Here is a 14,603-nt window from a genome sequence, read left to right as displayed (position 1 = left end):
TGCTGTGTCTACCTTCTGTATTGTGTTTCCTGTGTGTACCTGCTGTGTGGTGTTTCCTGTGTGTACCTGCTGTATGGTGTTTCCTGTGTGTACCTGCTGTATGGTGTTTCCTGTGTGTACCTGCTGTGTGGTGTTTCCTGTGTGTACCTGCTGTGTAGTGTTTCCTGTGTGTACCTGCTGTATGGTGTTTCCTGTGTGCCACAGGGCGTTGCGGAGGGCCTCCCCAGGGCCTGAGCTTGAGTTGACCACTTTGAGAGAGACACCAGCGTTCCCAAATGCCCTGGAAGGACTCTTCTCCCAGTAAGCCTGGCTGACCTGGCAGGGTTAGAGGTTAGAAGTTAGGCCTGGCTGACCGGGCAGGGTTAGAGGTCAGAGGTCAGTGTGTGTGTGTACTCCTGACTGACCTGTTTCCACATGACAACGTAGAACCGTCTGCTGGACTGGAAGGAGAACACAAACCCTACATAGTCATCATCACGGTCTGTGTTCACGTAGAATGTCCCACTGAAGTCTACCGCACGGAACTCATCAAAACCTGAGAAAACACACACATTCACAAACGCAGGCACGCACACGCATTCACAAACGCACATGAAAACTACACAAACACCACCCAGATCAGCGTTAATGCGGTCTTAGGTAAGAGGTTAGGGGTCGTACCCAAGGCGATGCCAGGGTCAGAGTTTGCAGTCTGTAGCAGTTCGGTTCCGTGTCCTCGAACCACCCACAGAGGGTCAGACTGAGTGGTCCCCCGAGGGTCCAACAGAACCGTCTGAAACTTCCTGAAGTCTGTAACTCCAATACCACTGTTCTCTGAGCAAACATCTAGTGCATCTGGTATACTGTCATTATCAAAGTCATCCTGACAAGCATCACCACGACCATCATCTAGAGACAGGGAGAGGAGAGAGACAGGGAGAGGAGAGAGACAGGGAGAGGTGAGAGACAGGGAGAGGAGAGAGACAGGGAGAGGAGAGAGACAGGGAGAGGAGAGAGCGAGAGGAGAGAGAGAGCGAGAAAGGGAGAGGAGAGAGACAGGGAGAGGAGAGAGACAGGGAGAGGAGAGAGCGAGAGGAGAGAGAGAGCGAGAAAGGGAGAGGAGAGAGAGACAGGGAGGGGAGAGAGAGAGGAGAGAGACAGGGAGGGGAGAGAGAGAGGAGAGAGACAGGGAGGGGAGAGAGAGAGGAGAGAGACAGGGAGGGGAGAGAGAGAGGAGAGAGACAGGGAGGGGAGAGAGAGAGGAGAGAGACAGGGAGGGGAGAGGAGAGAGAGAGCGAGAGGAGAGAGAGCGAGAAGAGAGAGCGAGAGGAGAGAGCGAGAGAGAGACAGGGAGAGGAGAGAGAGCGAGAGAGAGACAGGGAGAGGAGAGAGAGCGAGAGCGAGACAGGGAGAGCAGAGAGAGAGCGAGAGCGAGACAGGGAGAGCAGAGAGAGAGCGAGAGCGAGACAGGGAGAGCAGAGAGAGAGCGAGAGCGAGACAGGGAGAGCAGAGAGAGAGCGAGAGCGAGACAGGGAGAGCAGAGAGAGAGCGAGAGCGAGACAGGGAGAGGAGAGAGAGAGCGAGAGCGAGACAGGGAGAGGAGAGAGAGAGCGAGAGAGAGAGAGAGACAGGGAGAGGAGAGAGAGAGAGAGAGGAGAGAGAGGGAGAGGGAGAGGGAGAGGAGAGAGAGACAGGGAGAGGAGAGAGTAATATCATTATCAAAGTCATCCTTACAGAGACTGATAACGGTACAAACACACTAATAATGTGGTGTGTGTGTATATGTGTTTGTGTATATGTGTGTGTGTGTATATGTGGTGTGTGTATATATGTGCGTGTTTGTGTGCCAGAGTCACTATTATTTGAGTCACAAGCAAGTTTCAAGTCACAAGGTACGAGTCTCAAGTCGAGTCCCAAGTAGAACGGGTCGAGTCTCGAGTCCAGGCCAAGTCGTGCATTCTAAGAATAAGTCGAGTCACACATTTTTTCAAGTTGAGTAAAAAAATATATACATGCAATGACTTGTTCAACTACAAGTGGAGACCTTGGGACGAGAAGGTTCTATCTACATAAACCCATTTGAACGTGGTGCTATATGATTATATCTGCAATCCAATCACTGGCCTGAACAAATACAGATGGACCAATCAGAACACGTCTTTGCCATCTCCCTCTAAGTATGGTGTAGGCTAATCTAGCCAGCAATAATGGTATGCAAGCAGAAAAACACTACACTGTCAGAAATGTTAAAGTAAATTATATTGTCACATTGTTGTTCAGTGATGACAGTAATTTGTCTGATGATCATAATAAATTTCTTAAGAAAGAAGAATTCACTACAAAACAGTTCTGAGATGTGAACACTTTGATGGTCAATATCTAAGAACTATGCAGATAGAACCGTATAGTTAGTCCCAAGGTAACAACTTTTTCTATTTTTTGAGGCTACCAGACAGCCCTTTTCATTATCTTGTCTAAAACACATTTTGATTATGTAATAATTTAATTCAACAGTTTCCAATGGAAAGCTTCATAAGTAAAGTATCAATTTCAAGAAATGTTGACATACCAAAAGAGCAGTAGGTCTATGCTAGTAATTGTTGCTTGATGCCAAACTGATGGTGAGCTTTCAAAGCAAACCATGCAAATTCTTGTTGACCAAACAATTTTTGGATCTGCATATTTATTTATGGCAATCCTCTCTCCCTACAATTTGACATTTGCATAGCACCTGATCCTAGCTGTACAGCAAATCAGCAATCTGTTTGGTAACTCAGTGATTACCCAACCTTTTGACCCCCAAAAAGGAGTGGTTCAAAGCTTGCGACCCCGGCACATGCACGCACAGGGAGAATAAGCACAATCCCTGCGCAAATGTAGCCTGTCATTACAGCAATAAACGCTGTTGTATTTTCAAAACATAACATACAGAAATAAACAGCGTTTTAAAACCAACATTTTGAGCTGAAAGTAATTCATGTTCGCAGTCAATATCAACTGGGGATATCATGTCACATTGTCAGTTCACTGGAGTCCAGAGCAAGCCTAACCCTACCTGTATGGGTTGGGGTTAGGGTTAGAGGGTTGGGGTTAGGGTTAGAGGGTTGGGGTTAGAGGGTTGGGGTTAGAGGGTTGGGGTTAGAGGGTTGGGTTAGGGTTAGAGGGTTGGGGTTAGGGTTAGAGGGTTGGGGTTAGGGTTAGAGGGTTGGGGTTAGGGTTAGGGTTAGGGGGTTGGGGTTAGGGTTAGAGGGTTGGGATTAGGGTTAGGGCTAGAGGGTTGGGGTTGGTGTTATAGGGTTGGGGTTAGGGTGTTAGAGGGTTGTGGTTAGGGTTGGGGTTAGCCCTAGCATTCATTCACCCAAATATGTTACATCTTCATCCCATAAGTGCTGAAGGTAGTGAGATGTTCCAGCCATCATTAGACATATAGTCAGTCCCACCACTGAGGAATAGAGTTATAACCCAGCCATCTGTAGACATAGTCAGTCCCACCACTGAGGAATAGAGTTATAACCCAGCCATCTGTAGACATATAGTCAGTCCCACCACTGAGGAATAGAGTTATAACCCAAACTAGGTCTCGCTGGAATATGATCATGATCAATTAAATCCCCAGAATTGTTCTGGTAAAGAGAAAAGAAAACAGGGGCTTTCTGGTCACTAATCAGGATATGTGAGCATGGCTTTGCGCGCCCATGCTGATGTGTCTGTGTGTGTGTGTGTGTTTAAAACCAGCTGGAGCGGTCTCCAGTTTGAAAACAGCCTGCACGGTCTCCAGTTTAAATCTAGCTGGCATGGTCTCCAGTTCAGCTCAGCAATCTGAACAAAGTAGTAGGGACCTTTTGTGTGTGTGTGTGCGTGCGTACTGACTGTCTGCGTCTATTTGGTCAGCGTTCAGCACAAGTCGGCAGTTGTCACGGTCATCAGGGATACCATCGTTGTCATCATCATGGTCGCAGGCGTCGCCAATGCCATCCCTGTCATGGTCAACCTGGTTGCTATTGGCAACGTAGCGACAGTTGTCGAGGGAGTTCTGATGACCGTCCTCATCTATATCCTCATTATCATCACAGTGATCACCAACCAGATCACTGTCTGAATCAGTCTACACAAAAACAGACAAACACACCTGGTTAGCAATACTGCAGTCCAAAAAGGTCCCTACTACTTTGTTCATATTACTGAGCTGAACTGGAGACCGCGGTGTCTGACTTTAAACTGAAGACCGCGCCAGCTGGATTTAAACTGGAGACCGTGCCAGCTGGATTTAAACTGGAGACCGCGGTGTCTGGCTCTAAATTGGAGAGCGCGCCAGCTGGATTTAAACTGGAGACCGCGCCAGCTGGTTTTAAACTGGAGACCGCGGTGTCTGGCTTTAAACTGGAGACCGCGGTGTCTGACTTTAAACTGGAGACCACCACAGCTGGATTTGAACTGGAGACCGCGGTGTCTGGCTCTAAATTGGAGACCGCGGTGTCTGGCTCTAAATTGGAGACCGCGCCAGCTGGATTTAAACTGGAGACCGCGCCAGCTGGTTTTAAACTGGTGAGCGCGCCAGCTGGTTTTAAACTGGAGACCGCGGTGTCTGGTTTTAATCTATAGACCGTGGTGTCTGGTTTTAATCTATAGACCGCGGTGTCTGGTTTTAATCTATAGACCGCGGTGTCTGGTTTTAATCTATAGACCGCGGTGTCTGGTTTTAATCTATAGACCGCGGTGTCTGGTTTTAATCTATAGACCGCGGTGTCTGGTTTTAATCTATAGACCGCGGTGTCTGGTTTTAATCTATAGACCGCGGTGTCTGGTTTTAATCTATAGACCGCGGTGTCTGGTTTTAATCTATAGACCGCGGTGTCTGGTTTTAATCTATAGACCGCGGTGTCTGGTTTTAATCTATAGACCGCGGTGTCTGGTTTTAATCTATAGACCGCGGTGTCTGGTTTTAATCTATAGACCGCGGTGTCTGGTTTTAATCTATAGACCGCGGTGTCTGGTTTTAATCTATAGACCGCGGTGTCTGGTTTTAATCTATAGACCGCGGTGTCTGGTTTTAATCTATAGACCGCGGTGTCTGGTTTTAATCTATAGACCGCGGTGTCTGGTTTTAATCTATAGACCGCGGTGTCTGGTTTTAATCTATAGACCGCGGTGTCTGGTTTTAATCTATAGACCGCGGTGTCTGGTTTTAATCTATAGACCGCGGTGTCTGGTTTTAATCTATAGACCGCGGTGTCTGGTTTTAATCTATAGACCGCGGTGTCTGGTTTTAATCTATAGACCGCGGTGTCTGGTTTTAATCTATAGACCGCGGTGTCTGGTTTTAATCTATAGACCACGGTGTCTGGTTTTAATCTATAGACCACGGTGTCTGGTTTTAATCTATAGACCACGGTGTATGGTTTTAATCTGTGTGTGTGTGTGTGTGTGTGTGTGTGTGTGTGCATGCGTACCTGTGTAGGGTTGTGCACGAAAGGACAGTTGTCACATTGGTCCCCCACTCCGTCCAGGTCTGTATCTCTCTGCTCAGTGTTATACAGCAGGGGACAGTTATCATGCTCGTTCAGCATTTCTACACAAACACACAGACAAACACACACGCATCTACCATGTGAAGGAATGGGTTAGGGTGAGACTAAAGCTACATGAGTAATTTCCTTGTTGTGTATGTCTGTATGCTTTAGGACCGGAAGGGATACACACACACTAATCAGTTACCAATATATTGTAATCAAATTACAGATAATTTTGAAAAATGACATGAATACTTTTAGAATTACTTTTAATTTCAGAAATAATTTTTGCACCAACAAAAAATACATTGACACCTTTCTGTTCTCAATGACAGCTCTGAAAAAAGTTGCAAGTTAAAGTTTGTTCCACCTGAGCGAGTCTGACCACAGGTCACCAATCAGAGACCACTATGATGACACCAAATGATGACCACCAATCAGAGACCACTATGATGACACCTAATGATGACCACCAATCAGAGACCACTATGACGACACCAAATGATGACCACAGGTCAGACACCACTATTGTCACGAACCGGCTCAAAGCCCGTAACAAAAGGGAGACAACGTGGAGATAAGGAGTAACAAAAGACATATTTATTAACTAAAGCAACTAAGGAAAATATACAATGGTGTGTGTAATCAGTAATCAGTAGTGTAAGTGAGTGTTTTGCATGCATGACTGTGATAATGCAGGGTTTTGAAAGGTGCTAAAGCAAACAACCAAAAACCACCAAGAAACACAACAAAACAACTATCAAAGTGTCTGCATGGAGAGAGTCTCCTCCATGAATGGAGAAGTGGTGTATTTATCCTGGGAAACACCTGGGCCCAGGTGTTTCCCATGTAGCTGACGACCCTCCCAACTCCGCCCACCAGCATCCTAATAAGGGAACAACAAAGAGAGAATACGGCAGACAGAGTGGGAGGGTCGTCACATTCCCCCCCATAAGACCGGGGACCAACATACCAAAATACCAACCTCTGAGTTCCAAATTGACACAGCTTCTGCGCCACAAATTGATGAGGGGTTACACTTACAATTTGCCCCAGCCAACCTCCTCCCCAAACCTCAGCAACCTTCGCACAGGAAGCAACATTTAAGAGGAAAGAAGAAAACAAGACCAGGAGGGAACAGACAGGACAGAGAGAACATGAATATACGAAACAATGGTTAGTCACGTAAACATTTAGGAACAGGGCGCACGAGAGAGCGCATCAGCAATCACGTTTTCTGTCCCCCGGATGTGCCTCACATCGAGATGTAATGATTGTAAAAATAAACACCATCGCATTATCCTCTGGTTTGGACACATCATGGACCTCAAAAAAGTGAGGGGGTTATGGTCGGTGTAGACCACAATAGGTACTACCCCCGACCCGACATACACTTCGAAGTGTTGTAGGGCCCAAATGAGTGCTAGCGCTTCCTTTTCAATAACCGAATAGTTCAGCTGATAATCGTTAAACTTTTTGGAAAATAAACTAACAGGCCTCTCAACCCCAGACACATCTGCTTGCAGCAAAACTGCACCTGCCCCCACATGACTAGCATCCACCTGCAAGGTAAATGACAAATCCATGCGAGGAGCAGCCAGCACCAGAGTTGAGGTAAGCAACCTCTTTGCATCTTCAAAAGCGTGTTGACAACGAGTAGACCAAACGTAAACAGCCTTAGCTTTCAGCATATCGGTCAAGGGAGCGACCACAGTAGAGAAGTTACTACAAAAACTACGGTAATAACCAATCATGCCCAAGAAATGCATCAGTTCCTTTTTAGTAGTTGGTGATGGAAAAGCATCAATAGCCACCACTTTAGCCCGAACAGGACGCACTTCACCCTGCCCAACCACTTTTCCAAGGTATGTAACGGTTGCCTGAGCAAACTCACATTTAGCCAGATTGATTGTGAGGCGAGCCGCAGCCAGACGTTCGAACAAGGCTTAAATACGGGACAGATGTTTTTCCCAAGTATCTGCATATATCACTACATCGTCCAAATAAACAGCGCACCCGGTCAGACCGGCGACAACCCTGTTCATAAGTCGCTGAAAAGTCGCAGGTGCATTACGCAGACCGAAACTCATAACCGAATACGAGTACAGACCAAAGGGTGTAATAAAGGCAGAGAATTCACGTGCCCTAGTCGTCAGTGCCACCTGCCAATAGCCTTTTAACAGGTCAAATTTGCTCACAAACTTAGCTGCACCGACTTGATCAACACAGTCCTCCATCCGAGGAAGAGGAAATTAATCTGGCTTAGTGGCACTGTTTACCTTACGGTAGTCCGTACAAAATTGGTTTGTTCCATCCGGTTTACTGACCAAGATACAGGGAGAAGCCCAACTGGAGAAAGAAGGCTCTGCTATCTTACTCTCCAGCATGTACTTGACCTCAGCATCCAGACAACGTAGTTTCTCTGAAGAAACTCTATAGAACCGCTGACGAATGGGGTCAGCATCTCCAATGTCAATATCATGTTCTATTAAGTTTGTACGTGTAGGTGTATCAGAAAACAAACCTGGAAATCTCTGAAGCAGACCAACCATCTCTTTCCGCCCATCAACAGGTAGGTGAGTGAGAAGACTGTCTACGATATCCAGTGTTTCTGAATTTTTCAATCTACCCTGCAATATACAATCGTCAGGACCAGGAACATCTTCCTCCTCATGCACAGATCTAGCACGACAAGAACCCAAGGAAACAACGGTATCAGCCAAAATAACAGGTTCAGTCTGGTTCACTCTGTTCAGTCTCAGAGGAACATGCATAATAGGGTTTTAACAGATTTACATGGCACAGCTGGTGTGCTTTCCTCCGTTCTGGAGTGTCCGCTAGATAATTTTGCTCAGTGTAATGGCGCACCACTGTATATGGACCTTGAAACTTGGCTTGAAAAGGAGAACCAACAATTGGCAGCAGAGCAAGAACCTGGTCACCCGGACTAAAGTGACGAGGCTCAACTCGGCGATCAAATATGCCCTTTATCCTCTCCTGTGAAGATAACTTCTCTTTAGCCATTTCACCAGCGGCATACAGCCGTCGCCGGAAATCACACACATACGATAACAGGGACTGAGGAGGCTCGGGAGACTTCCAGTCATCTTGGAGAACAGATAAAAGTCCACGCACCCTATGTCCAAACACAAGGTCATTTGGACTGAAACCCATGCTCTCCTGTGAAACCTTCCTAGCGGCTAACAGTAACCAAGGCAACCCCTCCTCCCAATCCTTATCCATCTCAGTACAATAAGCTCTCAACAAAGACTTAAGAGTTTGATGGAAACATTCCAGTGCTCCTTGACTTTGCGCGTGATAGGCGCTAGACAAATTGTGTTTAATATGGAGCTGTCGAAGAACCTGACTAAACAGATTAAAGGTGAAATTAGATCCTTGATCACTCTGAATGACCTTAGGGATTCCAAACAATGAGAGAAACTGAGTCAAAGCTTTTAACACAGATTTAGTTGTGATAGATCGGCGAGGATAGGCAGCAGGAGACCTAGTGGTCTGACACATCACAGTGAACAGGTAACTGCGACCCTTTTTAGAACGAGGCAGAGGACCCACACAGTCAATAATCAGATACTCAAAAGGTTGGCTGAGTACAGGAATAGGAAACAATGGTACCGGTTTAATAGCTTGATTAGGCTTACCAGTTAATTGACAGGTGTGACAAGTTTTGATAAAATCAGAAAAATCCCTCTTTAATCTAGGCCAAAAGAAATGTCTTAAAATGTGATTGTAGGTTTTCCTCACCCCCATATGTCCAGCAATGTCGCTGTGGGAAGTTTCCAACACCAACTCACAAAGCTTAACTGGTACAACAACCTGACTAATTGCCTCCCCCAGAAAACAACTATCATGAGACACCCACTTTCTCATCAGGACATCCTCATGGGCGACATCTCCCAACTGTTCTACAGGCACAATTTGGTCACGCAACTCTTCTAACGTGGGGTCATCCCGTTGCGCATTAATTAGATCTGAGCGGGTTACAGATAATGGAATAACAGGGAAAACAGTGACATACTTTGTATTATTATCGTTAGTCGGCGCAGTGACCAGTTCGCCACGGCTCATATAACGTGTCACTGCACACGCAGAGAACACTCTCAACAAACTCTGTACACTCTCATCAGGAATCCCAACAAATGACGGCTTAGTGGAAACCACTCGAGATGGAAACACGACAGGCCATACACACTCACCAGCCAAGTTATTCCCAAGGATAACGTCGATACCCTCAATAGGCAACGAAGGACGCACCCCCACAACAACTTCACCCTTCACCAGCCCACAATCCAACATCAGTTTATGCAATGGAACTGACAGAGTGTTCAAACCTATTCCCCTAATTAGAACACTATTCCCCGAATCAGTCTTAGCAGAAAAGGGTAACACAGATTCCAACACAAATGATTCAGAGGCACCTGTGTCTCTCAGGATCTTCACTGGCACTAGGTCTTTACTTCCTAACATAGACACAAAACCTTCCGTAATGAAAGATAAATAGTCTGGATCAATATGGACTTTCACATTCTCCTGGGCCTGAAGAAATGAGTCATGAGTGAACTGATGTGGAACAGGTGCAGCTAACGCGGTAGGCTTGGATTTAGTGTAAGCACCCTTTGACCTGAGAAGTGGACATTCGTTTTTCCAATGACCTGAACCTTGACAGTAGTGACACGCCTGCCCAAAGTCAGCTTTACCATGGGAGTCAGGCTCAACCCTAGTTGAATAGAACTCTGCCCGTGAACCAAAGTATCTCGGTGAGCGAAGCCCAAATCTATACGAACGCCCCCACTCTTTCCGAATACGGTGCTCTGCAAAGACACTTTTGTGAGTCAACACATACTCGTCCGCCAAAACCGCAGCTTCAGCGACATTCTTTACTTTCTGTTCGTTAATATACGTGGCAATACGATCAGGAATTGTGTCCTTAAATTGCTCTAACATAATCAGATCACACAGCCCTTGGAAAGTCACAACTGCAGAGGCGGAACACCAGCGGTTAAACTGTAAAGATAATTGTCGCGCAAACTCAACATGAGTCTGCTTATCATCCCTTTATAAAGTTCTAAATCGTTGGCGGTAAGCCTCAGGGACCAATTCATAAATCTGCAACACAGCTGTTTTGACTTTATCATAATTGGCACTGTCGTGTACACTAAGAGCTGAATATGCTTCCTGCGCTTTACCAGTCAGCACACACTGCAACATTAAAGTGCGGTCAGAATCAGGCCAACTCCTAGCGTCAGCAACACGCTCAAACAACGAAAACAATGTCTCGGGATCCCTTTCATTAAACTGAGGCAATAACCGTAAGTTCCCAACAATATCAAATGTCTCTGGGGCATGACCAAAAGAGGAACTACCCCTAGGTAAATCTGGATCACCTTCCCAAAACAAACTCTCCCCTGAGATCTTTCCTTCCCTAACCAACTCTATACGTTCTTGTTGCAACTTGATTTTAGCACGCTCCATATCTTGTTTAAATGCCAATTCCTTTTCATACTTTACACGATCATGCTCTAGCTTCTCACGATCATGCTCTAGCTTCTCGCGATCATGCTCTAGCTTCTCACGATCATTTTGCCGATCATGCTCTCTCTTCTCACGATCATTTTGCCAATCATGCTCTCTCTTCTCACGATCATTTTGCCGATCATGCTCTCTCTTCTCACGATCATGCTCCAGCTGTAACAGAAGCAGTTCTTTCTGCTGTTCAAAAAGAAGGCTACTAGGACTAACCGATGGAATGGCCATTGTAACGTTATGGGGAGACGACAAATTCTGGCCCAGTGGTAACTTCAAGAATACCACTCTCCATCAGATTGGCCTTCAATATCAACCTAATAGAATTCTTTAGACGTTTATCACTAATCTCAACCTTGTAGTGTTCAGCGACCTTCAACAGCTGTTCTTTAGTACCTAAATCTAACAAATCCTCCGATGGAAAGCGAATTAATTCATCTATATAAGACGCCATAGTTACAACAAAAAAAAATCTCGCTCTTCCCCTCTGCTGAGCACACCAGACCACAACCCGAGAATTGACAATCACCCTGAGCACCACAGAAGAGAGATGAGATACGGAGCTTCCCCAAAACCTACAATAACTCAACCCTAGTCTTCGTGCAGATTTACGGTGGGAATTTACGCACTGTAGCCCGCTGGCAAGGAAAAACTCCCCAGCATGCTGGAAAATTCCACCAAGCCACAGATGTGCCCCCGAGACAACTGCTCAGTCCACAGACACCACACAAAAATAACAAACATTAACCATGCCCAACATATTCCCAAAAAAATGAAACATGTCGCTAAGCCTATCAGGGGAAAAAGGCTATAGCTCCAGGTAGCAAGTTCCACTACCCTACCCAAATCTCCCACCGAGGTACACAGCCGATTACTCACCTCAGACTGATGTCCCAACAGAAAGTAGAACAAACGTTTCCAGGCTAGGCAGGGCCTGGAAACTAACCATTATACTCTCTCCAACGCAGCACACAACCCAAACAACAAAGGCAACCAATACTGGGCCTATCAAACTCAAACACAATATGCAAACCAAACACGTACCTCCACGGTCTCCCAAACCAATAGTTCAAAGATCCCGGACGAGCCCCCACTTGTCACGAACCGGCTCAAAGCCCGTAACAAAAGGGAGACAACGTGGAGATAAGGAGTAACAAAATATATATTTATTAACTAAAGCAACTAAGGAAAATATACAATGGTGTGTGTAATCAGTAATCAGTAGTGTAAGTGAGTGTTTTGCATGCATGACTGTGATAATGCAGGGTTTTGAAAGGTTCTAAAGCAAACAACCAAAAACCACCAAGAAACACAACAAAAAAAACTATCAAATTGTCTGCATGGAGAGAGTCTCCTCCATGAATGGGGAAGTGGTGTATTTATCCTGGGAAACACCTGGGCCCAGGTGTTTCCCATGTAGCTGACGACCCTCCCAACTCCGCCCACCAGCATCCTAATAAGGGAACAACAAAGAGAGAATACGGCAGACAGAGTGGGAGGGTCGTCACACTATGATGACACCAAATGATGACCACCAATCAGAGACCACTATGATGACACCAAATGATGACCACAGCTCAGACACCGCTATGATGACACCAAATGATGACCACCAATCAGAGACCACTATGATGACACCAAATGATGACCACAGGTCAGACACCACTGTGATGACACCAAATGATGACCACCAATCAGAGACCATTATGATGACACCAAATGATGACCACAGGTCAGACACCACTGTGATGACACCAAATGATGACCACCAATCAGAGACCACTATGATGACACCAAATGCATTTGATGGATGCTTTGTGTCTTCATCTACTCCTGTTAAGGGGAAAGTATCCAAAGGTAACTGAAAGTAATAAGATTAAGTTTAGTGAGGTTGGGTAATCTAAAGTTATTTTACAGATGACAATTTTGGACTGGTAACTTCTAACAAATAACATTTAGAAAGTAACCTACCCAGCCCTGCACACACACACACACACACACACACACACACACACACACACACACACACACACACACACACACACACACACACACACACACACAAACACAAACACAAACACAAACACAAACAAACCGTCTCCATCCATGTCGATACTGCAGGCGTCTCCCTCTCCGTTGCTGTCTGTATCAGTCTGTAAAGGGTTGGGGGTGAAGGGACAGTTATCACAGCGGTCTCCAACTCCATCTCTGTCAGAGTCAAACTGATGGGGGTTGTAGTGTCCAGGGCAGTTATCCTAGGGAGCATACACACAATGGAATAAACACACACACAGAAACACACACACAAAGCTTCACCCTCACCCTCTCATCTAAGACATCGTCGTTGTCGTCATCAGGGTCACAGGCATCTCCAAGGCGATCATTGTCAAGGTCTTCCTGTCCGGAGTTTGGCAGGGCGGGGCAGTTATCCTGTCAGTCAATCACAATACAGCTCAGTTATTATATATTCAATCAAATCAATCAAATGTTATTGTAGGGGTTCTGGGCTTGACTAATTGTTCCATAACCTGTCTATTTTACATGGCCGTAAGTAGCAGTGAGCCCAGCATGGTGTTAGACACACGTACAGCGCCTTGCAAAAGTATTCACCCCCCTTGATATTTTTCCTATTTTGTTGCCTTACAACCTGGAATTAAAATGGATTTTGGGGAGGTTTGTATCATTTGATTTACACATGCCGACCACTTTGAAGATGCAAAATATTTATCATTTCTTGTTGGGAAAATGATGATTAAATGACTGAACAAATCATTTTAAATGGAACTGTAACTAAGTAAAACTTATACTCTGTTTTATTATATCTGATTAACAATATGAGTTCATAAGAAGGGATTGTGTGACACGGACAAGGGGTAATTAAAGTTAATGAACACCATTCCAACTAGGAAGAAACTAATGGGTTGGGGACTGTGTAAACAAATGAGGTCGTTAACCTAGCGTTGAACCTACAGAAACTTAGCTCTGGGGTTTTTAGATAAGTCAGTGAGTGCATTCCTAGGTTTTCTGTTAATTAAAACTGTCAGCTCAGTGGTGATCGATAATGTTGAGGGGTCAAAAGTTACCTGGGAGTGTGTTAGTAAGTTAGAATGAACTTTTCACCTCACTTTGTCCCGGTCGAGAGGAGGGGATTCTGTTAAAGCAATGAAATGACGTCATGATCTGTATATAAACTGTTGCTCGTGATTAAGTGGGAGCGCGCTCCGAGAATAAATTCTGTTACCTATTATTGAAAGACTGGTCTGCGTCTATTTTATGCAAACAAGAATCTTAGAAATCCTCATAAAATAGATTAAGGGTTTTCAATTGATGAAAGCACATTGGCATAATTAAATTACACTAACAGCCATCAATCATTCCTTCAATTCTGACCAGTTTCCCAGTCCCTGCCGATGAAAAACACCCCCACAGCATGATGCTGCCACTACCATGCTTCACTGTGGGGATGGTATTCTCGGGGCGATGAGAGGTGTTGGGTTTGCCCCAGATATAGCGTTTTCCTTGATGGCCCAAAAAGCTCAATTTTAGTCTCACCTGACGTGAGTACCTTCTTCC

At 45.5% G+C, this 14,603-nt stretch overlaps 1 protein-coding gene across 1 annotated transcript in view; it reads right to left on the bottom strand.

Moving 5' to 3' along the window:
- The window catches only part of LOC139381332 (thrombospondin-2-like), a 53,117-nt gene that overhangs the window by 8,497 nt on the left and 30,017 nt on the right, over positions 1–14,603 (bottom strand). Inside the window, exons 11-17 of the mRNA XM_071124783.1 lie at positions 13,353–13,460; positions 13,126–13,285; positions 5,430–5,548; positions 3,850–4,084; positions 661–888; positions 405–535; positions 175–315 (exon numbers count right to left, since the gene is read on the bottom strand). Of these exons, the coding sequence (XP_070980884.1) occupies positions 175–315; positions 405–535; positions 661–888; positions 3,850–4,084; positions 5,430–5,548; positions 13,126–13,285; positions 13,353–13,460 (1,122 nt within the window). The remainder of the gene's footprint in view (positions 1–174; positions 316–404; positions 536–660; positions 889–3,849; positions 4,085–5,429; positions 5,549–13,125; positions 13,286–13,352; positions 13,461–14,603) is intronic.

Source organism: Oncorhynchus clarkii, chromosome 23, assembly GCF_045791955.1.
Source record: "Oncorhynchus clarkii lewisi isolate Uvic-CL-2024 chromosome 23, UVic_Ocla_1.0, whole genome shotgun sequence".
Classification (NCBI taxonomy): Eukaryota; Metazoa; Chordata; class Actinopteri; order Salmoniformes; family Salmonidae; genus Oncorhynchus; species Oncorhynchus clarkii.
This window is presented reverse-complemented; position numbering and strand designations above follow the sequence as displayed.